The 23204-nt window shown below is 58.3% G+C and overlaps 1 protein-coding gene across 8 annotated transcripts in view; it reads right to left on the reverse strand.

The window, feature by feature from the left end:
• The window catches only part of LOC111149433 (diacylglycerol kinase zeta), a 41603-nt gene that overhangs the window by 4463 nt on the left and 13936 nt on the right, over positions 1 to 23204 (reverse strand). For 2 of the 8 annotated variants that reach the window (XM_022506498.1, XM_022506500.1), the window contains exons 2-20: positions 7406 to 7514; positions 6873 to 6968; positions 6479 to 6553; positions 5321 to 5377; positions 4851 to 4919; positions 3853 to 3924; positions 3628 to 3744; positions 3457 to 3528; positions 3126 to 3221; positions 2762 to 2844; positions 2599 to 2659; positions 2383 to 2496; positions 2146 to 2286; positions 1505 to 1583; positions 1276 to 1331; positions 1023 to 1085; positions 845 to 918; positions 645 to 756; positions 109 to 308 (exon numbers count right to left, since the gene is read on the reverse strand). In XM_022506498.1, coding sequence (XP_022362206.1) covers positions 109 to 308; positions 645 to 756; positions 845 to 918; positions 1023 to 1085; positions 1276 to 1331; positions 1505 to 1583; positions 2146 to 2286; positions 2383 to 2496; positions 2599 to 2659; positions 2762 to 2844; positions 3126 to 3221; positions 3457 to 3528; positions 3628 to 3744; positions 3853 to 3924; positions 4851 to 4919; positions 5321 to 5377; positions 6479 to 6553; positions 6873 to 6968; positions 7406 to 7514 — 1746 coding nt within the window. Of the gene's footprint in view, positions 1 to 108; positions 309 to 644; positions 757 to 844; positions 919 to 1022; positions 1086 to 1275; positions 1332 to 1504; positions 1584 to 2145; positions 2287 to 2382; positions 2497 to 2598; positions 2660 to 2761; positions 2845 to 3125; positions 3222 to 3456; positions 3529 to 3627; positions 3745 to 3852; positions 3925 to 4850; positions 4920 to 5320; positions 5378 to 6478; positions 6557 to 6872; positions 6969 to 7405; positions 7515 to 7862; positions 12948 to 23204 lie in introns of those variants that run through there. The other 6 variants (XM_022506496.1, XM_022506497.1, XM_022506495.1 and 3 more) reach the window with 6 other exon arrangements.

Consider the following 23204-nt stretch of genomic DNA (forward strand, 5'->3'; position numbering starts at 1 on the left):
GCCCCACCCCACCTCCCCGCAGCACAGTGACGCGGAGGTCCCTGTCCAGCTGGGGAAACCACGGCTTGAGAGAGGGGCAGAGTGGCGGTGGCCGGGAGGGGAACGTACTCGCTGTGCAGGGGGGCGGCGCTCCGCCGCTTGGCCTTCTGCACCATGGTGGCCTGGTTACGCAGGGCGATGCGAATGCGTGAGGCTGCAAGCTTGCAGGGCTCACCGTCCACCTGCACCGGGATGGCCTTGGACGTGGTGAGCACCACCTCGCGGCACTGTGTCAGCCGCTCGCCGTGCCCGCCCACCTGCAGTGCTGCCTGTGGGCGCAGAAAGCTCAGGTTAGGAACCGGGGCAGGGTTAGTGAGGCCCCGGGCTCCATTCCCTGCAAGGATGCTCCAGCCAGGGAACACAGTGACAGTAACCCCCCAGAGAGCAGAAGGACAAGACTCCAGTCAGAGACAGGAGGGGAGAGAGAGACCCTGGTCAGAGAAAGAGGGGGAGACACCAGCCAGGGAGATGAGAATGAATTCTCCCATCTTGGCTGATGAAGGGAAGTTTCGTGGTCCCCCCACCTTTCCATCTTGGGCCAGTGTTCCTGGTCACTGTGGGGACAGAGCCAGGGCTCCAGGCAAGTCCCATGTCGGCCTACTCACCAGGGACGTCATGGTAAAGCCAATGACCTCGAGGTAGCCATCATCGTGCCGCTGGGGCTCAAATTCGTGGTGCTCCCCAGGGTGGCCCCAGGGCATGGTGCCTGCGCAGTACCTGGAGGGGACGGCAACACAAGGACCCTCAGAGGACAGTCGTACAGGCAGTCGTACATCGGGGCGCACACAGAGCCTCCCCTCCTCACCTGGGGATGTTCAGGAAAACGATGCACTGGGGTTTTAGGTCATGAATCTTGGGGGTCAGGTCAGTCCCGTCACACTGCAGGCAGGAACAGGGAGCGGGTGTAGGATGTGTACCGGTGCCGAGGCGGCCTCCCTCCCCGCCAGGCCCGTCCACTCTGCCTGCCAGCCTGGCCCACTTACCACCACTCGGATGTGCTTGGCCAAGTCCTTAGAGCTGCCCATCAGGAAGTCAGAGAAGGCTGTCTGTGGGAGACAGAGGGCGTCACCATCTGGTGACAGGGACTTTCTCTCACCACTGCCGGCAGGGGTCCCGTGGCCCAGCAGACACAGGTACACAGGGTGTACAGGCGGCAGAACAGTGGGCATGGGGAGGGAGTGGGAGTGGCCAGGGGTGAGGAGGAGGGTGCCTGTTGCCAGCTGACCCCAGACTCACCCCGGCATAGAACATCTTATTCCGAAAGCGGCTGTTGAATTTCTCTGGGTTGGCCTCTGGGTGGCGACAAGAAATAGGGGACAGTCAGTCTGACCTGCTGGGGCTTCCCAGGCTGGGGTAGGATTGAGGGCTGGGAACTGCCCAGGGGCAAGTTCTGACCCTCTCGGGGAACCTCCTGTATGCCCCCCTCTCCAGCCTCCTGATGCCTTCCCAGCAAGTGGTTGCCCACCTCGAGACTCATGAAACTCCAGGGTGACGTGGGCATCAAAGCCCAGGCTGAAGTAATTGTTGAAGACATCCAGGGGCAGCTGGAAAAAGGTCAAGAGCCCAGCATGAGGGCTGGACCTCACAGCCACCTCCTTGCTCTGGCCTGCTCAGGGCCAGGGGCCACCACGCTGGCTCAGTCCATGCAGTTCTGGAAGCTTTTCCCAGTTAACAGCTCTTCCCTCTAGCCTGCAGCCTGCCTCAGGGTCCGCCCTCTCAGCTCCCAGCATCCATGGGGCTCCTCCAAGTGCCCAGTATACAAAACACCCGGGGCTCTGTGGGCACTCTCTTCCCTGGCTTTCCAACCACCCCCCAACACTTCTTCCCAAAGTGCCACATTCTGGAGGAGCACCATGAGGACGAGGACTTTGTTTTCTTGGTGCTTAAAATGGTGCCTGGCATGTGGTGGATATTCAGGAACTATCTGCCCAGTGGCTGAATAACGGCTAGCTTGCGGGGGTACCACTGTTACCACTGCCCAGGAGAGGATGAAAGTCTAGGGGAATGAAGAGATTTGTCCAAAGCCCCAGAACCGGCAAGTAGGAGAGAACGCTTCCCCTGCTGCCCCCATAGCGGCCGCCCCCACACTGGCCCTGGCCGGCCTACCCGGTCAGTGGCGCCCTCGTCGCGCTCCTCCGGCCCCGCATCGGGGTTGGGCTCAGCACGGAGGTCCCAGCGGTCTAGCTGCACCACGTTCCCCTCCTCCACGTGGGATAGGATCTTGGACACGGGCTCATCCGTGTAGCCCTGGTGGGACAAGGCAGGAACTGAGCCTCTCCAGGGTAGAGGGCCCCCCAGCCGCTCAACCCACCCCCGCCCCGCTCCCCGCCTATGGGCTCTTACCCCACCCCAGTTGAGGGTACGGGCCAAGTCATTGCCAGTGCCCAGGGGCAGAATGGCAACAGGTGGTGGGGGCTTTAAGCGCAGCTGGTCCAGAGTGGAAAGGATCCAGCCGACCTGAAGGGAGAGGGGCAGAGCAGAAGAGGCCGGGTCAGACCCGTGTGGTCCAGGCTCCGGCCCCCCGGCCCGAGCAGCCCGAGGAGCGGCCACAGGACTCACCGTGCCGTCGCCTCCACATGCCAGGATCCGCAGGTTGTGCACTTTGCGGTACATCTCCAGCCTGGAGTCAGAGGATGGGAACAGGGTCGAGGTGTGTGGGCCTGAGCCTCTGTGCCAGGCAAGCCCTCCCCACCATCTCCACAGGGCCGCAGCAAGCACTTACGCCTCCTTGGGGCCTCCCTGGCTCAGGTCAAACACTTGTCGGGGGTTGAGATACCACAGGAAGGACTGGATGATCTTAGCGCCCTGCAGGGGACCGGGGGAGTCAGTCAGGGCCTGCGGGCCGCAGCGGAGAGCAGCACCCGAGAAGGAGGAACCAGGCCCAGCAGGGCCAAGGGGTGGAGACAGGCTCCTATTTCCTCAGAATCTCTGGGTCACAGGGATGGGGCAGGAGCTGCAATGGGACCTGGGAGCAGCTGCTGGGGATGGGGGCAGGGGTGAGGAGGGGGTGGTGAGGAGGAGGGGTGCGGAGCCTGAGCCCCCTCCTCCCCTGCAGGCTCTCCGTGGAGCGGGGCGGCCATGCGTACCTGGTTGCCCCCACTCTTGGGGTTCACAAACACCAGCAGGGGCTTCATGAGGGGAGAGGGGGTGGGTCTGATGATGAAGGGTCTCCAGCGGCCCTCCTTGGAGACAGAGAGACTGTAAGGCTCCACCCCAGCTTGGCAGACCTCACCCCCGTTCTCGGCAGTGCCCCCTCCATTCTGTCTCCTGGGCAGACGTTAAGGTGGGCCTGGCCACCGAGAGGCACCTTGGATCCAGCCTCCCACCCTCCTCCGGGGCCCAGAGCCCACCGGTGGCTGCACTGGCCCAGGGAGCTCAGTACTTCAAGAAACAGGCTCAGTCAGCCCCAGGACCAACCTCTGGCCCTTTCTTGCTAGATTTCCTCTTGAAGGATGCTCTCTTCTTCTTCTTGCTTGCCTTGAGGGTATTCTGGAAGGGAAGCAGGGGCATTGGGAACAGGCAGGTGGGTGGGGGCGGCCGGCAGTGCCCACGCGTGGAGGCGGTGTCCCGGGTGTGGGCGGGACTCACCTGTGGCCTGCGGGCGCGGAGGATCCAGGTGGGCGGGATGACCACGGCCGCGTGCACGCCCAGGGAGCACGGCTCCTCTATCTGTTGCAGCATGAAGCAGGACACCTTGCTGTGGTACTGGGGGGCGGGGTGGAGGGCGCACCTGAGCTGGGCCTGAGCTGACACCGGGGGGCCCCCACCCAGGGCCGCCCAGGGGACGAGCTCGGGGCCGCGGGCGCCACTCACGGCCTGCTTGCACCAGGAGCAACTGATGGCCACAATCTCCTTGCTGTGGAAGGTGAACTTCTGCTGGAAGCCCTAGGGTGGAGACGGTAGCTGGGGCACCAGTGGCCGGGCCCAGAGCAGCAGGCCCAGCCCCCCTTCCGCGGCTAACACTCTCCACCCAGGGAAGTTGAGCCCATTCTTTAAAATTGAAACAAGTGTCGAGTGAGCCCCCAGAGCAGGGAGGCCTGTAATTCTCTGAAGTCAACTCCAAGGAGTTGGGTGCCCATACCCGATCTGCTAGAAGGGGTCACAGCTAACTCCCGCCAGTGGGAATCCCCCGCTGCTGACCCTGAGGCCCCCCAGTATATGCTTAGAGGGCTTCACACTTCTTAACAGCACCTGCCACATTCGTTCCCTTGTTCATTCCATGTTTACTGACGTTTACTGAGGGCCTGCTGTGTGCCGGGCCCTGTGTGCGGCACTGAAGTGAGCAGAGGAAAGAGGAGCGAGGCCCTGAGACCTTCTAGAGCCTACGCTTACTGAGGGAAACACAGCAGAAGCAGATGATGAATAAGTGACCGCCACACTGTGGACTGGGCTCAGGAAGACTGCCCACAGAGTCTGTCTTCAAGCCACATCCTCCTCCAGGAAGGCAGGGACCTCACAACCCGACTTGGGGCTCAGCACCCAACAGGGGTTCGACACATACTGTGCTCAGTCACCAAACGAGGCCGTCTACACAATTCTCAGAGGGTGCTCGCATGGCTTCTGGGCAGTCCAGATACACTGCGCCAGAAACTCGCTTTCTTCCCTGCTCTCCTACTCCGTCCAGAGACCTGGGTGTTCTGGGACTAACTGGGCCTCTCGGCCAGGCTGGAAGTAAGCCCCAGGACTCTGCACGCACGAGACACCGTCAGCAATGGGCAGGTCATACTGGACACACGGCCTGAGGCTCAGGGGCTGCAGGGGTCAGGTCTGGGGGGCCGCGGGCTGGCCCACCTCCCTGGGCAGAGCCTCACCTTCCCACAGTGCCGACACTTGCCATCCTGGCGTCGCCGGTGTACCCAGTGGTGCCGCACAAAGGTTGGCTGGTGGAGAAGGAGAGAGCATCACTGGAGTGAGGGGTGGACAGGCGCGAGGCCTGAGTGTGGCCGGCAACCCCAACACACTAACGTGAGGTGTGGGGCTGCAGCAGGAAGCTCTCTGAAGCATATGTGAGGAGAGAGTGGCTGGAGACTTCCCTCCATGGCCTCAAGGTGGGGGCAGAAGAGCAAGGAGGTGCATGAGGCAGGCAGTGCCTCCCCCTCTCTGCAGGCAGGGCCAGCCACCCCTTCCCCATCAAGACCCTCTCTGAGCCTCAGCCCTGCACCTCCCTGGGCCCCAGAGTAGCCTCAAAGGGGCTAAGTCCCCCAATGGCACTCTGGAGACACTGCAAAGTCCACTCAGGAAACTTGGGGCCTCCTTACCAGTGACTATCCTGGGCACTTACCTCACGGATGTTCCTGGAGCCTGATTCACGGAAAGACGGCTTACAGCGGAAATTTATCTGTGAAACATTGCAAGGACCCCCCAAATGTCAGAACCTCCTTTCACGGGGTCAGGCATCTAGCCACCTCCTCCAGGAAAGTGTCACTCAGAGTCATCCTCGCAAGGCAGGGATAGCCCCAAATCATCCTGGGAGCCCTCAGAATATGAGACATCTCTTCTCAGTAAGCCCTCCTGCATCCCCTGCCTCCTCTCCACTAGTCAGAAGGACCTTTCCCTTCTCTTTTATTACCCGGGGATGGGGGACACTGGGAGTTTTATGCCCACCTCCCCCACTAAAAGGCAGCATGCTTTACTCCTCCCAGATTTTCCCTTGTCCTCCAGCGCTCCCGGCCTAGGCTGGTGTAGGCACCCTGCTCCTTGCCTGCAGACTGGTGCGGGCTGCTTCCTGGAGACCATTAGCTCATTCCTGGAAACTGCTTTGGTTTCCACCTTGGGCTCTGGAACGCTTAGGGCTATGTTTGTTTCTCTTTTCCCAACTGTCCCTGCTTCAGCCTTAGCACAGTTAATGGGGAAACCTCACTCTAGGAGTCAGGGGCAGGGGCAAGTGGCCCATGTTAGCCGTGTTCATGTTGTTCTTATCCTACAGGCTTTCCCATGTGCTGCTGGGGTTTCTGCTGCCTGGGGAGCCCTAGCACCCTCTGTCCGGACCTGCCTCCCCAGTGCCGCCTCTACTTCCCTTTGGAAGCACAGGGCCCACACGTGCCACCAGCTGTTGACACACTGTGGACAACAGTCCTTAGGGCAGACAGAGCCAAACTTCAGCAAGACAACAGCCCCTTCTACATGTGAACTTAGGCACAGGTAAAATGGTGTCTTGGCTGTCACTCATTCATTCATCCCACTGAGTAAAAGTAAGCCCCACTCTGTGCCAGGTTTGTTTAGGGCAGTGGGGACAGTGTGGATACAAAGTGGGGGAGACAGAATTCAAGAGCAGGCATTCCAGCTCCGGGGTCTTTGGCTCTTCCCACCACGCGGGCTGGGACATTCCTGGCAGGCAAGGCTTGTCACGTGAACATGCATGTGGAGACACACACGTGTGCACTCTGAGAGGCCCTGGGCACCCAAGGGAGGGGCGGGAGGGGCTGAGCCCCGTCCTCACCTTCTCCAGCTGTTCGATGCAGGGGGTGTGCACCACGATCTTGCAGGCTGCACACTTTCTCCGGGACACTGATTTCTGCTGCAGAAAACGAAGAGAGGGCCCTGAGGCACCAGGTAACTCCGTCCAGGACTCTGCCCCAGGGCAGGAAGAGAGAGCCTTACATGTGCCCCCACGGCTGCCTTCTGTTCACTGGGACATCCCAGTTCTGGCCTCAGAGCAGAGCCCCCATTCGTCCTGCCGTCCTCGGGCAGCCCTCAGCAGGGGCGCGCAGGTGAGTGTCTTGTTCCCACCTTCCCTTCCAAGGGCTACCACTGCCAGGCCCACAGAGGTCCACCCAGGGCTTCTAGACGTGCCCCACCAGCAGGGGGCAGCCTGCCACCCAGAGCTCACTCACCAGCATCTTAGCTACACAGTACTGCTCCCCAACATAGCAGAAGTCCCCCGACACGTTGGTCTCGAACCAGATGTGTTCCCCATACGTCGCGGACTCCTAGACCATGAGACGAGCGTGCTCAGCGCAAACCCGCTACCTGGCCCATCAGTCAGTCCCCGCCCTGCCCTACCAACTCACCATCCTCCCAAGGCAAACCTCCTCCGGCCACCACAATCTACTTTGCTCCATCCTGTTTCCCCACTGTCCTTACTTTTCTTTTTTTTGAAGGTTAAAAAAAAAAATCTTAAGTAATCTCTACACCCAACGTGGGGCTAAAACTCACAACCCCCGAGATCAAGAGCCACAAGCTTCACCAACGGAGCCGGCCGGGGGCTCTTCCCACTATCCCTGCTCTTGAGGGCTTGGCTCAAACGTGGCCACCCCAGCAGGTCGGCCCTGACCCCAAAGGCCCATAGGCTCCTCCTGCAGCTGCCCTGAAGCCCAGCAGGGGCCGGTACCCTCCTGTCCCTCCCTCCCAGCACCCTGCCACTCACGCTCCAGTCCACAGTGCTCCGAATCTGCCGCTCCGGCTCACCGCATGGGGCTCCAGGAGTGGGAGGAGGGGGTGCCAGGTGCTGGAGGCCTGACTTGGTGATGGCTTTCCTACAGAGAAGGAGATCGCTGAGGCCAGCTGAACGCCTGGAAACTCTGCTTCTTTCCCCCCCTCACCTGGGGTGTCTGTCCTTGCTGCGACTTCAACCCCTAGCCCAGCCAGGGATGGCAACGAGGAGGATAGGGGACGCCCCGCGGCAGCCCAGGACTCTGACAGGTTCCCTCCAGGAAAGCCGGCCCTCCTCACAGCCCCTGTGGGGTGCGCTGGCTTCCAGGCATTGTCTGGACTATTCCCCAGAGAGGGGGTGCCCTCGCACCAGGCCAAGCCTGGAGGTCCTTCCTGCAGGCCAGCCCCCTCGGGGTCGGCACACTCGCCCTGCCGGCCGCAGCTATACCTACGCAAGCAGGGCGCTCCAGGCCTGGGGTCCTGCCGACTTGCGCCGCAGGGCCACCTGACGCCTGCGGGACAGTGGGCGCACACAGGCGGCCATCGGCGCGCCAGCGGGGGTGCCCGAGGCTCTTCGGCCCCCCGTGCCGAGGTGCTGGCCTGGAGACCGCTGCTGGCTGAGGCGCCGGTAGTAGCCGTGCAGGCCCCACAGGGCACGGTCATACACCACGTCAGCCGGGAGCAGGTGGGAGGAGGCCCGGCGCCGGCGCAGGCAGCGAAGCATGGGCGCGAGGGTGCCCTGGTGCGAGGAGGGCCCCAGTCTCCTGGTGCCTGGCTGGGTGGCACTCGGTGCCGCAACGGCCACATCCTCCTCCTCGCTCATGCCTACGAGCCCTGCCAACAGCAGGCATGTGCCCAGAAGCTGGGGCCCGGCCGCGGCAGGCTGCAGGGTGGGCCCCTCGTCCACGATGAAGCGGGGGTTGCAGGCAGGGGGCACAGTGCTGGAGCGCCGGCGGCTGGGAACCCGGACGCTCCCCCCACAGCTCAGGAGGCAGCCCTGGAGCTGCGCACTGGAGCGGCGCCGCTGTGCCAGTGAGGAGGACGCCTGCCCGGCAGGGGAGCGGCGTCGGGCCTTGCCTGTGGGCAGCCCCACGCCGCTGGGCTGCCGCTGGCCCTCCCCAGGGCCAGGCACCTTCCGCTGGAAGTGTGTCCTAAAGAAGGTCTCCATGGCAGGGGCAGGCGGACAGCTGTGGGGCAGAGACCGGGAGCATCAGGGGCTGTGCCAGGCTGGGGCCCGCCCTGCGCCCAGGCGCCCAGCCACAGCCTCTGCCCTTGAGTGGACAAGGGACACAGGGAGGAAGGGGGAGGGTCCACGGCCTCTGACCTCCATCAACATGGTGTCTGAGGGTACCACGGAATCCTCAGGGGGCCCATCTTTGTCACAGGGGGAAGCACTAACACGCTCCCCAGTTATACCCTATGCCGCCCCAGGAGTTATGGGGGAAGGGCTTCTGGCTCCCCATGCGGCTCCCCGTCCAGGCACCATACACCACAAAACCCTGGCCTTTGGCTCCCTAGCCTGAAGCTGATGGAAAAGAAAAAAGGAAGCTGGAAGCCCGCAGTCCTGGGTCCCAGGTTGCAGCTGGCCTCCTCAGACTGAGGGGCCAAGGAAAAGCCTTTTCTTTCCCTCTCTTTGGGCCTTTGTTTGGCTACCGACTCAGGGCAGCCTGGGTTTAGGTGTCCCCTCCCAGGACATGGCACAAACTAAGCTATGATAATAAAATGAGGCTCTCTGAAAAGAAATTCAGTCCGGTTATGCCCCTAGACTCTCTCAGCTGCAAGTCGTGGGGTCAGGCTGAGAGGGCACTTGATGCGGAGAGGATGTGACTTAGGGATCAAAGGGCCCTGGGGACCAAGGCCCTCAAGACCAGGGGAGAGCCACCCCAGGCCTCACACAGGGGCACCCTGTATGGGGAGCAACGAGAGGCCCGAGCCAAGAGGAAAGCGCTCTGGCTGTGCATCTCTAGCTCTGAGGGGCTACAAGAAAGAACTTTCCTGTTCTAGACTGCTCTGTCTTACCGCGCTGCAGAGGCCTAGTACGCATCTCCCTCATCTCCCTCGCATCTCCCTCATCTCCCTCGTGTGGAAGTACCGGCTGCCCCCCGGTGAGGTCTGCAAACCCTTCCGGCCCAAAGCTAGAAGCTCTAATGCTCAGCCCAGAGCTCCCTCCTGAGGGAGGCAGGACCCACAGGACGATCCTTCCTCAAACCATCCTCCCTTGACCTGTGCTGAACATGGGCCCAGCTTCCTTCGCCAGCTCACCTACTCCTGGCTGCCCCTTCTTCACAGGCTGCTGGATTCCTGCACCCTCACTTCTGAACGGTGGGGAAGGGCGGGAAGCCCGGTAGGCTTGGGTGGGGGAAGAGGACGGGAATGCCTTCAGAATGCCTTCAGGGATGCCTGTGCCCCACCATCGGGTGATCTCCTGAGCCCTTGCAGCCACAGAGAGGTCCGAGCCACAGTCATGGGACACCTGCCTAGGCCCGACAAGAGAAACACGTCTGCCTGCTGAGGGCCCGGCAGAAGTCAGGCACGGCGGGTGCGAGCCTTGGACAAACGGGGGTGGACGCTAGGCTCGAGGACTCTGGCCCGGGCTGCGAGTCTACTGGCTGTTTCTCCCACCGCCCACTCACGGTGGTCTGGGGGAGCAACGCCAGGCTAAAGCCCCGGATGGGTGCGGGGGTATCCAGGGAGGGGCACACGGAGCCAAGGTGTGGGGAGGCAGGGTGCCTGGGGAAGCAGGGTTGGAGACCGCCTGTTACAGGCAACCACCTCTGCAGGGGACAGGGAGAAGGGCAGGAGTTAAGCTGGGTGGGCAAGAGGACGGGCGTGGGCAGAGAGCTCCCGGCTTCCTAATGCAATCAGTATCATCACAGCTAACGTTTATTGAGCTCACCATGTGCCAGGCACTCTGCTAAGCCCTTCACAAACACACGTGTCATTTTATAAGCCAGAGCGAAGCAGAAGAATAGGTCTGAATCCTGCCATGTTCCTGATGGGAAACTGAGGCACAAGGCGGTAACATGCCTGAAGTCCACAGCGAGTCAATAGGGAGCCAGTGATGGAACCCAAGTCTGCGTGAAGGCAAAGCCTGTACCCCAGAGCGGCGGTGGAGAATAGGCTCCTTCCTTTTAGGCTACAGGGCTGGAGCTGAGTGGGGACAGCACAGGGAGGGGAGCCCTAATAAGAGCAACAACAGCCCCACTGACTGAAGACCTGCAGTGGAACGGCCCTGAGCTAAGTACTTTCATTTACCGTCACACTTGATCCCCAGCACAACCCTGTGAGGCCTGGACAGGCACAGCATGTGGCCCAGGTCACAAGACCGGTCAGCGGCAGGACCAGGACCCAAACCCAGGGCTGCCTGACTCCAGTCTGTTCAGCACCTGGGGAGAGAAGCCTGGAGGCCTGGCTGCCCACTGCTGCCCGGGCGCTGACTTGCCAGCGCTCCCCCAGGGTGTCAGCTTTCCCCAGCCGTCCGGTCAGGCCGCCCTGTGACAGCTGCCCAGCCTGGAGGAGATTAGTCACCCGGATACACCGCCTGATGCCAGTGTCACCCAGAAAACAAAAGGCCACAGTCAGTAGGGGGGAGGTGCTGCAGGCACTCTGAACAGGGATGAGGTCTGGGCCCTGCCTGCTGCCCCAGACCCAAACCGACAAGAGGGGCCAGGGCGCAGAGGCCGCCTCATGATAGGGCGGCAGCCGACAGGCGCTCCCACGGCGCTCTGGCCCACACGCTGCTGGACAACCCCAAGTGCAAGCGTCCTGGGGCCTCATAGGCTGCCTGGCGGCACGGTCCCTGTGAGTGGGGAGCAAGGCAGGCTAGGCCAGGCCGGTGTTGGGTGACCGTCCCCACACGGGCCTCAGTTTCCTTGTTTGTCCAAGGAGGCTGTGAGACTGGCCAAATTGATCTTTTATGAGAAGGTGTCCAGCAAGGCACCCATGCGTCTGTGCTCCCAGTGCCCCCTCCCTCCCAGGCCCCATGCTTCCTGCTCCTCTGGTCGCCATAGAAACCTCTGTCCTCTGGTCAGCAACAGCCTGATACCAGACTTCCGATCTCTGCTGAGGCTTCTCGTGGGTCCAATGAGAAGCCCTGGCTGGCCTCAGGCCTGTCCCAGCCCTTCCCCACAGCACAGCCCTGGGCGGTGGTATTTTCACACTGCGTGCTCTCCCATCTCCATCGTCGCACGAGTTACGTGGGGAGGTCACTGCAGGAGGCCCCACGGCGTTCTGACACCAAGAGCCGAGCACAACGTCTACCCCTCAGCCTTCTCGTGACGGACCTGAGAGAAGCCTGTCACACCCAAAGGGGACAGGATGGGAAAGGACTCAAAGGCTCCATGAACCTCCAGCTGGCTGCTGAGAGCCTAGGGAGGGAGGACAAAGGATGCTACAGGAGAGACGCCCATGGTGGCATCCGGCCATGTGACCTGGATGACCAGCCCCCAGTGTGTCTACAGGCACCTGCCAGGGGGTGAGCAGGAATGCGTGCCCTGGCTTCGCTGGCTACTGGCTAGAAAGAACCAGACTCCCTACCTCCCAGCCCAGACTCTCTCATACCCTATGTTAGTCTCAAGTGGAAAAGCCCAAGGGCTTTGGAATCCTAATCTGCCATTGCTTTCCCGGCCATGGATCAACTAACCTTTCTGACCCTCAACTTTTTCCTCTGCAAAATGGGGGTACCACCTAGTTCAGAAGGCTGGCGTAAGGAAGGTGCCAATAAAGTACCTGGTGATACCTGGCAGAGGGCAGGGCCTACACCGTCAACAGACACAAGGGCCTGTGGATCATGCCATCTCTTGGGGTTTGTCTCTGCCCGAGGCCAAAGTGGGAACCCAGAAAGGGAAGTAGGGGAACCCAGGGTGGTCGCCACCCACCACATGAAGAATAGAGCCTGACAGCCAGAGTCACCTGGAGATCTGCTCAGCTATGAGAGATGCACTCTGCCCCTTGCACCAGGCCCGGCCCCCAGAGGTTTTCGCACAGGATACCCCATGGGATGCAGCCGGGGTTCTCACTCCCTCAGGCTCCTCCCCTCAGGGAAGGTTGGGAATGGTGCACAGTGGCCCCATTTCCAGCAGCCCCAGAGGAAGGGCCTGGAGTGGCCTCCCCAGGGGGATACTGGTCAGAAGCCACCTCTGGCTGCTCTGCTCCCACAGCCCCAAGGTCAGAGGGAAGGAGGTGGGGACAGTGGGAAGGGAGCACAACCTGGAGGCTGCTGAGACAGGGTCTTCCTCTCTGAAGGTCTTTACTTGCGGAGAGGAGCCTGCTCCTAGCACAACAAAACAAATACACAGCGGGGAGCAGGTGGGCCAGCGCTGCACAAGAAGGGCAGCAAAAGCAGGCAGTAATGTTTACCTCCAGAGTCTGGTGGGCGCAGGAGCCCAGCCCACCCTTTCCTTTCCCTTCCCTTCCCTTTTCCGTCAGCTTCAGAGCCTCATCCAGAAATGGTGGTGCATGGACCCACCCAGATCCCTTCCTCCCCGGACCCACCCTGACAGATACAGGAAGGAGGAAGCAGAAGGCAAGGAAGGGTTGGGGGGGGGGGGAGTCCCCTTTGACCTGATCTAGAAGGCAGGGTGGCAGGCAGGAGGTGGGCGAGCGGGTGGGGCCCTGGGGTCCCTTGGGCAGGCAAGCCCCGGCTCTGGCTCCAGCTCCAGGCTGCTGGCCTCTGGCTGAGCAAGTCCTAGTTTGGAGAGCCAGCCGCTGTGGCTGCTGCTCTGCCCCCTCCCCCTCGCCACCCTCCTCCCCCCTGCCTGAGCAGCCGTTATGAAAATAACCCCATTGGTAACCAACTGCACTTCCTCTCCCAGCAGCGGCTCCAGGCCCTGCAGCAGGCCCATGGCCGGTGGGCGGGCGGGCACACACGCATCAGCCCTGCCTCCTGGCTTCTCTTCCCAAAGTCCCCAGAGCCAGGCTGAGCAATAGCCTGGTGGCCTCCCCTCCACCCGGCACCCGGCAGAGCACACACAGCCCCTGCCTTGGCTCCTGGAGGTTTGGGGAAGCAGAAGTGGGGGGTGGGTCGCACCCCCTCTGGCCACCGTATGTCCTCTTGGACATCCGGTAGGATAGGTGTTCTGGGGTCTGGAGCAAGCGTATGAGACAGCTAATCACTGGCACCCATCAGAATAACCACAAAAACATATGTGTCAAGGCTTTCACAACTTACAAAGCATGTTATCACAAGCATTATCAGACAGGATGCTTATGATTCTCCCGCTCGGGTGGCATTATTGTCCCAGCTAAACCAAAAGGGCCACCTGAGGCTCCCGGAGGCCCGGGGCTGTCCGAGCTCAGAAGTGGCTAAGCTGGGGCTGTCCAACCCGGGTCTCCTGGCCCTGCCAAGGGGGCCTGCCAGAGCTGCCCTGGCTCGTGTCCCGGAGAGGCCAGCCCATGTCACACTCATGCTGTCCAGAATGCCACCCCTCTCCAGCTTACACTCCTGGCTCTCTAGGGTCGAGACTGGCAGCCCTCAAACGTCCACCACCCCTTGACACTCTTTAAAATTACTGATGATCCCCAAAAGATTTTGTTTACAGGGGTTCGAGCTACTGCTATTTACCGTATTAGTAATTAAAACTGAGGAGGCACCTGGGTGGCTCAGTTGTTAAGAAGCTGCCTTCTGCCTTCGGCTCAGGTCAGGATCGAGCCCCCATCGGGCTCCCTGCTCAGCGGGAAGCCTACTTCTCCCTCTCCCACTCCCTCTGTTTGTGCTCCTGTTCTCACTGTCTGTCAAATAAATAAATAAAATAAAATAAAAAGAAATTAAAACTGAGAAATTTAAAATATATGGACTCATCTAAAAACAATAAACTCCTGGGTACCTCAGTCTGTTAAGTGCCTGCCTTTGGGTCAGGTCATGATCGCAAGGTCCTAGGATCGTGTCTCCCGTCGGGTTCCCTGCTCAGCAGGGAGCCTGCTTCTCCCTGTCCCCCTGCTTGTGTTCTCTCTCGCGTGCTTCCCTCTCAAATAACTAAATAAAATCTTAAAACAAAAATAAAAACAAAACAAAAACCCCCCAATAAACTCATTGTGTTAACATAAATAACACATACTTTTCTTTTAAAACATAAACTGTATTTTCTTAAAAAAAAAATTAGCTAGAGGAGTGTCATTGTTTTAATTTTTGCAAATCTCTTTAATTTCTGGTTTAATAGAAGACAGCTGGATTCCCCAACTGCCTCTGCAGCCAGTCTGTTGTGATACATTTTGGTGGAGCATGTGAAGAAAATTCTGCCTCCCTCTGACATGTCGTTAGAAGAGAAGTATTTTAATGTGCTTTTCAAGCAGTGATGGATGTTCTTCTTTGCCACTATATCACAATATGACAAGTGGTTGTTTCTTAAAGGTTAGTGGCTACATGGAGTCTGAAACCGTATCAATGAACTTTTTTTTTTTTTAAGATTTTATTTATTCATTTGACAGAGATCACAAGTAGGCAGAGAGGCAGGCAGAGAGAGAGGGAAGCAGGCTCCCTACTGAGCAGAGAGCCTGATGCAGGGCTCGATCCCAGGACCCTGAGATCATGACCTGAGCCGAAGGCAGAGGCTTTAACCCACTGAGCCACCCAGGCGCCCCATCAATGAACTTTTCACTCTTGTATTCTGAATTCTGTAACATCTAGCATTGGAAAATATATTTTACTGAGTTATGCAGATCTGCCAAATGTTGACACATTTCCTTATACAAAATCAAGAACTCACACTTGCTAACATCACCACTGGTCTAGTCAGAAAAGTCCTTAAAGTCCTGGGAAGCTGTCAGGCCCTAGACAGTGGATACAAGGTTTCTAAAATTCTAGTTTTTGCTTTTCAAAGGCTCAAAGTTTACCATTAGCAACAAATACTGATACTGGTTTTGAAGTGGCAAGCTCACTTCATTCATTTCTGAGCAAATGTCTGCCAGATACCCAAGTCTGAAGACTTCTGTCTGGCAGGTGTTCTTTCACGTTAAAACGGTGTTCCTTAAAACACGTTAACTCGCAGAGCTTGCAACTCAGCTACAAAACTGCTTTTCAAGGGGCGCCTGGGTGGCTCCGTGGGTTAAAGCCTCTGCCTTTGGCTCAGGTCACGATACCACCTGGGATTGAGGCCGCATTTGCTCTCTGCTCAGCAGGGAACCTGCCTCCCCTTCTCTCTGCCTGCCTCTCTGCCTACTTGTGATCTCTGTCAAATAAATAAATAAAAAATCTTAAAAAAAAAAACCCCAAACCTGCTTTTCAAGACAACCGTCACAGTCCGGATTGCAGCAAAACTGCCTCCTCCACGCAGAACATGTGGAAAGAGGTAGACTCGAGGGTCTGGACTTTGTAAAGTCAATACTTGTTGTTGCATCTTGCTGTCGTGAGCGGGAGGCACACAACGGCTTCCAGTTTATGTTGGGGCCACTGCCTCAGTTTGTGCCCAAGTTCCAAGCTGCTTCACGCCACCCTCGCCTCTGCACCGTGGGTACGACTGTTAATGTGGTGAAAAGAGCACGAGCCAGGGCAGCTCCGAAAGTACAATTATGCGAATAGTGTTGATAGCGCCAACCATCTGCAAGGGTCAAGGGCACCCCCAGGACCGTACTTTGGGAACCACTAGTTCAGAAGGAACTCCAAATCCTCCGACCTGGCAAATGTGGTTTCGGTACAGCGATAACTCAGCCTCCTATGCTGACAAAAACCGGGTTCTAACCCAGCCATCCTCTCCTCTGTCCCGCACTCTGGCCGCGCACAGCCTACCTTCTGCCTGGAACACCGGCCCCTTCCCCACTGCTCACAGCTGCCCCAGCCAAGAAGCACCACTCCCACCAGTCACCTCACACTACTTATTCGGCTTCTTCTCTGTCTCTGGATCCCTGGAGCCTTCATTCTTTCAAATCCATATGCCTTGTTTCTCCCCCAACCCCACAGGCCACCAGGCCACAAGCTGCTGGGGGCCAGGGCCCAGGGGCCGTGCGTTGTCGGGGCCTGGCCAGCACAGGGCCTGGCAGTGAGTCCAGTGTTTACCACCGATCGGCTCAGGAGGAAGGAAAAGGGAATTCCGTGGGGGAGGGGCGAGAGCCATGAGGGAAGAGAAGGGCTTCCTCTGCCTCGGGTACCGCACCCAAGGGCTGACCACAAGGCCCAGGCCGGCCCAGGCCAGCCCAGGCCACTTCTCTTTGTTGGGCACAAGGAGATGGCAACAGCCTTTGTTCTAGCAGCTACCTTCCTCTCCGCTCCAGAGGACCCGAAGAGTGACCAGCAGAGACCCCGGACGGGGCTGGGTGCCACTGCCCACTCCCGCTCTCCATGGCTTTCCTTGTGAAGCCTGGACAGTGGGACGTGGCAACATGAGGGTTGTGGGCAAGGAGGGGAGAGGAAGGGTGACTCAGATGCTTGGGGGCTGGGGCTGGGGCCAAGCCCCTGCTCTGAGCTCCTTGCGGAAGCATCCCTGGTCTCTCCTTGGTGTCCCGAGTCCCCGTCTCATGGTCCGGCTCCTGCAAAACCTGGGAGAAATGTCTGTGAAATGACTGGCTCATTCCTTTAGGGCCTCCCCTCCAAGCCATCCTGCCACCGGCACCACAGGTCGTTTTAGAGCGCCCGCCGACCCAAATGGCCTTCCACTGTCAGGTGAGCACAACGCAAAGCCCTTGGCCTGGACACGACTGACCTCTCGGCCTCTTGTCGCATCTCTTCCATACTTTCTTACATTTTATTTGACAGACACATAACGCGCTATGTGCCAGGCACTGTTCTAAGCATTTTACAAATTTAAAATCATTGAACCTCATTAAAATTAGTAGTAGCATTATACCCATTTTATAGGTGAGGAAACTGAGGAACAAAGAGATTAAATAACTTGCCTGTGGCCATACAGCTAGGAAGTGGCAGAGCTTGGGTTCCAACCCAGGAGTCTGCTCTAGGTCCATGCTCCAAACCCCTCACTCCCCACCTCTGGAAGAGTTCTCTGCGCTTGGCCTCTGGCACCCAGTAGTCTATCTGGAACGCCATTCCCCTCTTGTGCTTAGTGACCTCTCTCATCTTCTTCCTCTTGTCTTTTCAGAGTTGGCTCAGACACTGGCTCTGCTGGAAAGTTCCTCCCAGCCCCCTCTCCCGGGGGGGCAGGGTGGTGAGCTGCTCCCACGCTTGGGCCCTCTCCCTGTTATTCTCAGCCATTAGCGCTAGTTTGCAAGCCTGCATCCCCCACCAGACTGTGGGCCCCTGGAGACCAGGAATTGCCTGTAATTGCATCGCCAGGGTCTAGAAGTGCCGGACGAGGACCGAAGAGTAAATGGAGGAAAAAGTGAATGGTCCAGGCTCTGCTGCCTGGATGAAACTGAGAGCACAGAGCTTCGGGCACACCGATCCAGAGGCTGGCCAGCTCCCGAGGCCTTCCCGCCGGCACTGGGGGACAAGTTGCTGGTTTGGGCTGCGCTCTTGTGTCTCAGAGGCACACACTGAAACTGATCCCTGACGGGGTTGCCCATATCTCTCTGTGTCTCCCAACACCCTGCTGGCCCCCAGGTCCTTCTTCTCTCGTGGCTGTGGCTGAGACCTCTTGTTGCCTTCTCCTGTAACTGCAGCAGGCTCCCATTCCCCATCTGCGCAGAGCAGCACGCCCCATCATCCTTCATTCAAAATTTAACTCCCGGGGCGCCTGGCTGGCTCAGTGGTTTAAGGCCTTTGCCTTCGGCTCAGGTTATGATCCAGGGTCCTGGGATGAGCCCCGCACTACACGGGGCTCTCTGCTCAGCAGGGAGCCTGCTTCCCCTCCTTCTCTCTGTCTGCCTCTCTGCCTACTTGTGATCTCTGTCAAATAAATAAATAAAAATCTTAAAAAAAAAAAAATTTAACTCCCTCTCTGACCTTTCTGTCCATGTTGCTCCCTCCTCCATCCCCTAGATCTTCTCAGAATCAGCTGTCAACCCCTCCCCCACGACTCCCCAGCCCTGCCTCCATGCACCACTCACGGGGCCTTTTCCTGCCTTTGAGGCAGACACTGTGCCTAAAATCTCTTGGAGAAGTTGCAGGAGACAAAGAGCTTTTGCGAGGATGTGGACCCAAAGGTCCAGAGGGGTTCCACCTCTGACCAGCTATAGGACCTCAAGTCAGGTCTCTCACCCTGAGCCTCGATTTCCTCACCTGATACCTGGGGTTAACAACTCCCTGTCTTGCTCACGGGAGCTGGAAAGTTTGTTCATGGCAACCCATCCCTCAGTTGACCAAAACTTTCAAGACAGGAAATTAACTCCAGAGGCCTAAAGATTAGGACAGCCACTCTGGAGCATAGCTTGACGATGGCTGTCTAGAGGGAAGATACACCACCCTGTCACCAAGCACCAGCGGCCCGAAAACACGAGGAGCTGTGGACTGGAACAGTCCCTGAAGGACTGCTTCCATGGCAAAGACCCCGCCAGCGCCCGGACTGTCCATCAGCAGGGTACTGGGCAAACAGGCTGTCCGACAGTTTCGGAAAGGATTAGTACACTGCAGCCCAAATGGGCACACCAGAGCTCAGGTCTCAAGACGCCTAAATCTCCACAATGATATGGAGGAAAAAAACCTGAATTCCGAATAGGTATAGCATGCCATTTAAATCCAGTGCAGAACCATACAGAACAGTACTACCTGTTGCTACAGACAGACACCTATGTAGGAAACATTTTTAAAAGGCCCGAGAATACAAACACCAAAACACAGGATTGCGGTTTCCTCTGGGGAGGGGCACATGGGGCCTCTACCTCCATCTAAAGCAGATACGGCACAACGGTAAGATTTGACCGAAGCAGTGGGTGTTTCATGATTCTGTACGCTTTTCTAATTGTAAAATATTTTGTGGTTTTTAAAAGATTTTTAAAATAACTCTTAAAAAACGCCCTCCCCAGCCCCCGAGGGAGAACGGCTCCCTGGGGTTGCCCTGCGTCTTCCGAGGATGGGTTTCAGCAGCAGCACGGGACCCCAACTGTGTTCCTTACACTGTCTTGTAGTAGGAACCCCGTGTCTGTGGGGCCGGAAGGTCTCCCCCCAAAGGATGCCTTCCAGAGTGGCGGTGAGCGGGTGGCAGGTTGTGTCAGTGGGGTGTCTGTGTGGGCTGGGGAGCAGGAACCAGCTTGCTCCCTTTCACAACCACCCCCGCCTTAGTAAAATGTCAGCAAGCTGGGGAAGGGGGGGCGGAGAGCCAGGCAAGCTGTTAACCCGCGAGATGCCGATGCTGGGCGTGGGCGGCGCAGGCCCCGGCTCCCAGACAGCTATTCTGGCATGTGCTGGGATCGGGCTCAGCCCTGGCAGGGGAGAGGCCTCTGCGTGGGAGCTCTGGACTGGCGCTCTGCCAGGAGCAAGGGGGAGGAGGTCTTTGAAAGGGAGGGAGAGGGCTCTGGGGCCCTTCCTTTCTCTTCAGACCTCTCACCATGAGGCGCTGAGTACAAGTGAGGCCCAGTGCACTGTGCTCTCCTCCCTAGCACCTCTCCCCAGGCCACAGGCCACCTGTGACCTCAGGGTGATATCAAGGGTTCCTCTGCACATGTCTCGAGGCTTCTGCAACCTGTGCTTTGAAAGCAAGACAAAAGATCACAGACTTGCCCCTCCACTCCGCACCCAGCCGGGGAGCCCAGGACAACCCGCTCACAACCCTTTCTCCCTCGTTCTCTTGTAGTCCCATACCCAAGGGTCCCCCTAGCCCAGCCTTGCTCCCCCTGCAGCTGGGATCCTGGTGGCAGTTCTCTCTTGGGGTCCAGGAGCAGGACGTCTCATGGGTCTTCACTCCCACACAAGACAGAAATCTCTTCATCTCACGGAGCACTCAAGCCCCTTTTTGGGTTCTACCAGTTTGGGCCTGGGAAACTAAAACAGAAGAAAAGGGTGCTAGTAAGTAGGATGGCCTGTGTTCTGAAAAGATCCAGTGGGAGCTGAGTGATTCCCAGGCCAGGCCTCTGACCTCTTTGAGGCTTTGTTCCTCATCTGTAAAATGGGAATAAAACCAACTACGAGATTGTTCTAAGGAGTACATGAAAACAACTGTTAACGGGCAAAGATGAGCTGGCACATGACATGCCTGGATGCAGGGGAGTGTGGGGGAGGGCAGGAGTGGTCGTGTCCTCAGCCTCCCCCTCCTCTCCCTGGGCCACAGAGCCCCTGGTCTCACCCAAACCTGCTCTTCACCACCTGACTGGGTCCCTTGTGTCTCAGCTGAGGAAGGGGGCAAAAAAGGAAAGAGGGCAGATGGATAGCTAGTTCCTCGAGGTCACCTCGTCACTGCTCTGGCCTACTCTTCTCCACACGAAACTACCTTCCAAGGCTGCCAGCCCTGACTAGAGTGCCAGGCAGGTCCCATGCTGAGAACTCTGGGGGTGCCCTAAGGGTATCAAGGTCTCCACAAAGGAAACAGAGGAAGCAGTCCAGGGGAGCAAGAAATGAGTGCTTGGCACCACCCACTCATCTCACCCAGGAACAAGGGCCACTGCTAAGCCTAGACACAGGTGCGACAGCTTCCCCTTCTTACCCACGCCGTCTCCCGTGATGACTTTGAGAACTACTCAGGTGGTGGCAGCAGCCTCCAGAAGGAGAGGCAGAGGGGGCAGGGAGGAGGACAGGTGGAGGTGGGGTGGAATGTGCTGGATGGGGAGGATTCCTCGGAACACAAGGAAGGCTGTGGGGTCCTAAGATGTGGTACAAACTGACCTGATACTGGAGTCAGGGGACTGGTGCTGGGGTCCCAGATAACCCCTAGCTGGCTGTGAGACCTTGGCCCAGTCAGGGCCACATCACTGGGCCTCAATGTTTAGGGCAGGGAAGGGGCTGGGCCAGGTGCTGTGGAGGCTCCTGCAGGGCCTGCCTTCTGCCTCCTTCTGACCGACTCTGTCCTGGCAGGCGGGGTATCAGGTAACTGGCCAGTGGGCGGTGGCTGTGGGTCCACCCACAGCAGGTGTTTGGTACAAGTGGACTGGCTCCAGGAAGAATCTCCCCTTCCACCTCCCTCTCCACAATGGTAGCTGTCGCCCCCCTGTGTCACTCTAGCAATACTGCAAGGACAAGTTGCCGTTCAGCTTCTGGACCTTGAAACTCTCTCCAGCCTTTGCAGGGATATAGGGACCCGACCTCTGCTTCTCCTGGAGCCCAGCACAGGCCAAGTCTCAGAGCCAGTGAGCCCACTCACTTCTCCTCTGCTTGGGGGGAATGACTGGTAAATTCTGGAGAGGGCTCCAGGAAGCCGAGGAAGGCGGGTCTGATTCTCTTTCCCCTACCTCCAGCTGCCCAGGGCCAAGGCTTTCTGACTAGGGTCACTCAGTCCTTCTTCCATCCTTGCCTGGGAGGACACCATTCTCCTGCTCTCTTTGGGAGCTGGGGCAGCTCCACATCCTGAGATCTGACCTTTTTGGAGTATGGCAGACAGAAATTGACAAGAGTTGCCCATCCCCTCCCCTGACTTGTAAGCCAGAGACTCAGGCGGGTGTGTGGCAGCAAAGGAAGATAGATAGAGAGAGAAAGAGAGAGAGTGAGAGAGAGACCCATTCCAGTTCCTGACCTCCACCAGCTCCATGCTCGCACATGACATTACTAGTGGGGGTGGGGGTGGGGGCATGCACAGCAGAATGGGGTAAACTGACACATAGCTCAGCCACTGGGGTCGCTTTTTCTTCTCCAGCTGGCAGGAACCCAGGGACTCTGACTTGCACCTGGGCCACTCCCAGTATTTGCCTGAGTAGGACAAACCACTCAAAGGGGCCCCTTTGCTCCCAGACATCCTGGCACCACGGACAGGGGTTCTTGCTCTGCAAGAGGCGTCCCTCAACATGTGCCGCCCAACCACTGCAGAAACCAACCCAAACTTCAGCTCAGGCAGCCCAGCGGGCACCCTCTACCGGTCTGGACTTCAAGGCCTGGCTCACTTGGGGCCATGCGGCATCACCTCTCAATGGGACCTATTGTCTCAAACTTGTTCCACAGGTGCATTTCATGCCCTCTGGGAACTAAGGACTTTGAGCACTAAGGAAGGGCAGGGGTGGCAGAGCCAATGCTCAGGCTCCCAGGGGCTCTGGAGGCCCAGGCTCCTTATGTCTGGGTGTGTGAAGCGCCAAGTAATTTCTGATGCCCCTGAGGTGCAAAACCAGTTAATCCACAGGCTGTGCGACCTGCCCAGGGTCAGGCTGCTGGGACCAGGCCAGGGGCTAAGTGAGTCCTCTCTCTAGATGTGCCCTGGAAGAGCAGGAGGGGACAGGAGTCAATTTGCCTCCCACTTGTGACTGACTACCCCCTAGGCCAATAGGATCTGAAGGATAAGGACAGAGGAAAACCCATTTGTCCTGGGATTAGGGCAGGGCCTATACGGACTCTTCCAGGAGGGGCTGATGGTTCCCAGCAAGGATCCATGAGGTGGAACAGGGCTGGATCATAGCCTAGCTTTTTGTCTTGCTATGCTAAGAGAGAAGAGATTCTTACCACTCCCCAGATTCCAAGAGGGTGAAACCAGTTGTGGGGGTCTGAGATGAGCTTTAAGGAAAAACCTCTTGAAGGAAGATGACAAAGAGGCTGCCATTCAGAGACTGTTCTACCTGCCCAGCTCGGGGATGGCAAACGCGCGGCCTGGATACCACCACTACCCCTTCCAAGCCCACAGCAGAGTGCTGATTATAGAACTCAACCACCAAGCCAAGATCGGAATGCAGCAGCCACCACCAATCTATTTGTTATCTTTGGTCCTCCCTTCTAGCCGCTGTCAATTCACTTATCAGGTCCCTCAGCCCCAAGGTGTGAGGATGGCCTAAATGCAGAGGGTGGAAGCCCAAGGAGAAGCAAGAGCCTGGTTAAGGACGAACATGGAGCCTGAGGAAAAGAT

Source organism: Enhydra lutris, unplaced genomic scaffold (genome assembly GCF_002288905.1).
Source record: "Enhydra lutris kenyoni isolate GAN:26980312 unplaced genomic scaffold, ASM228890v2 scaffoldscaffold22, whole genome shotgun sequence".
NCBI lineage: Eukaryota > Metazoa > Chordata > Mammalia > Carnivora > Mustelidae > Enhydra > Enhydra lutris.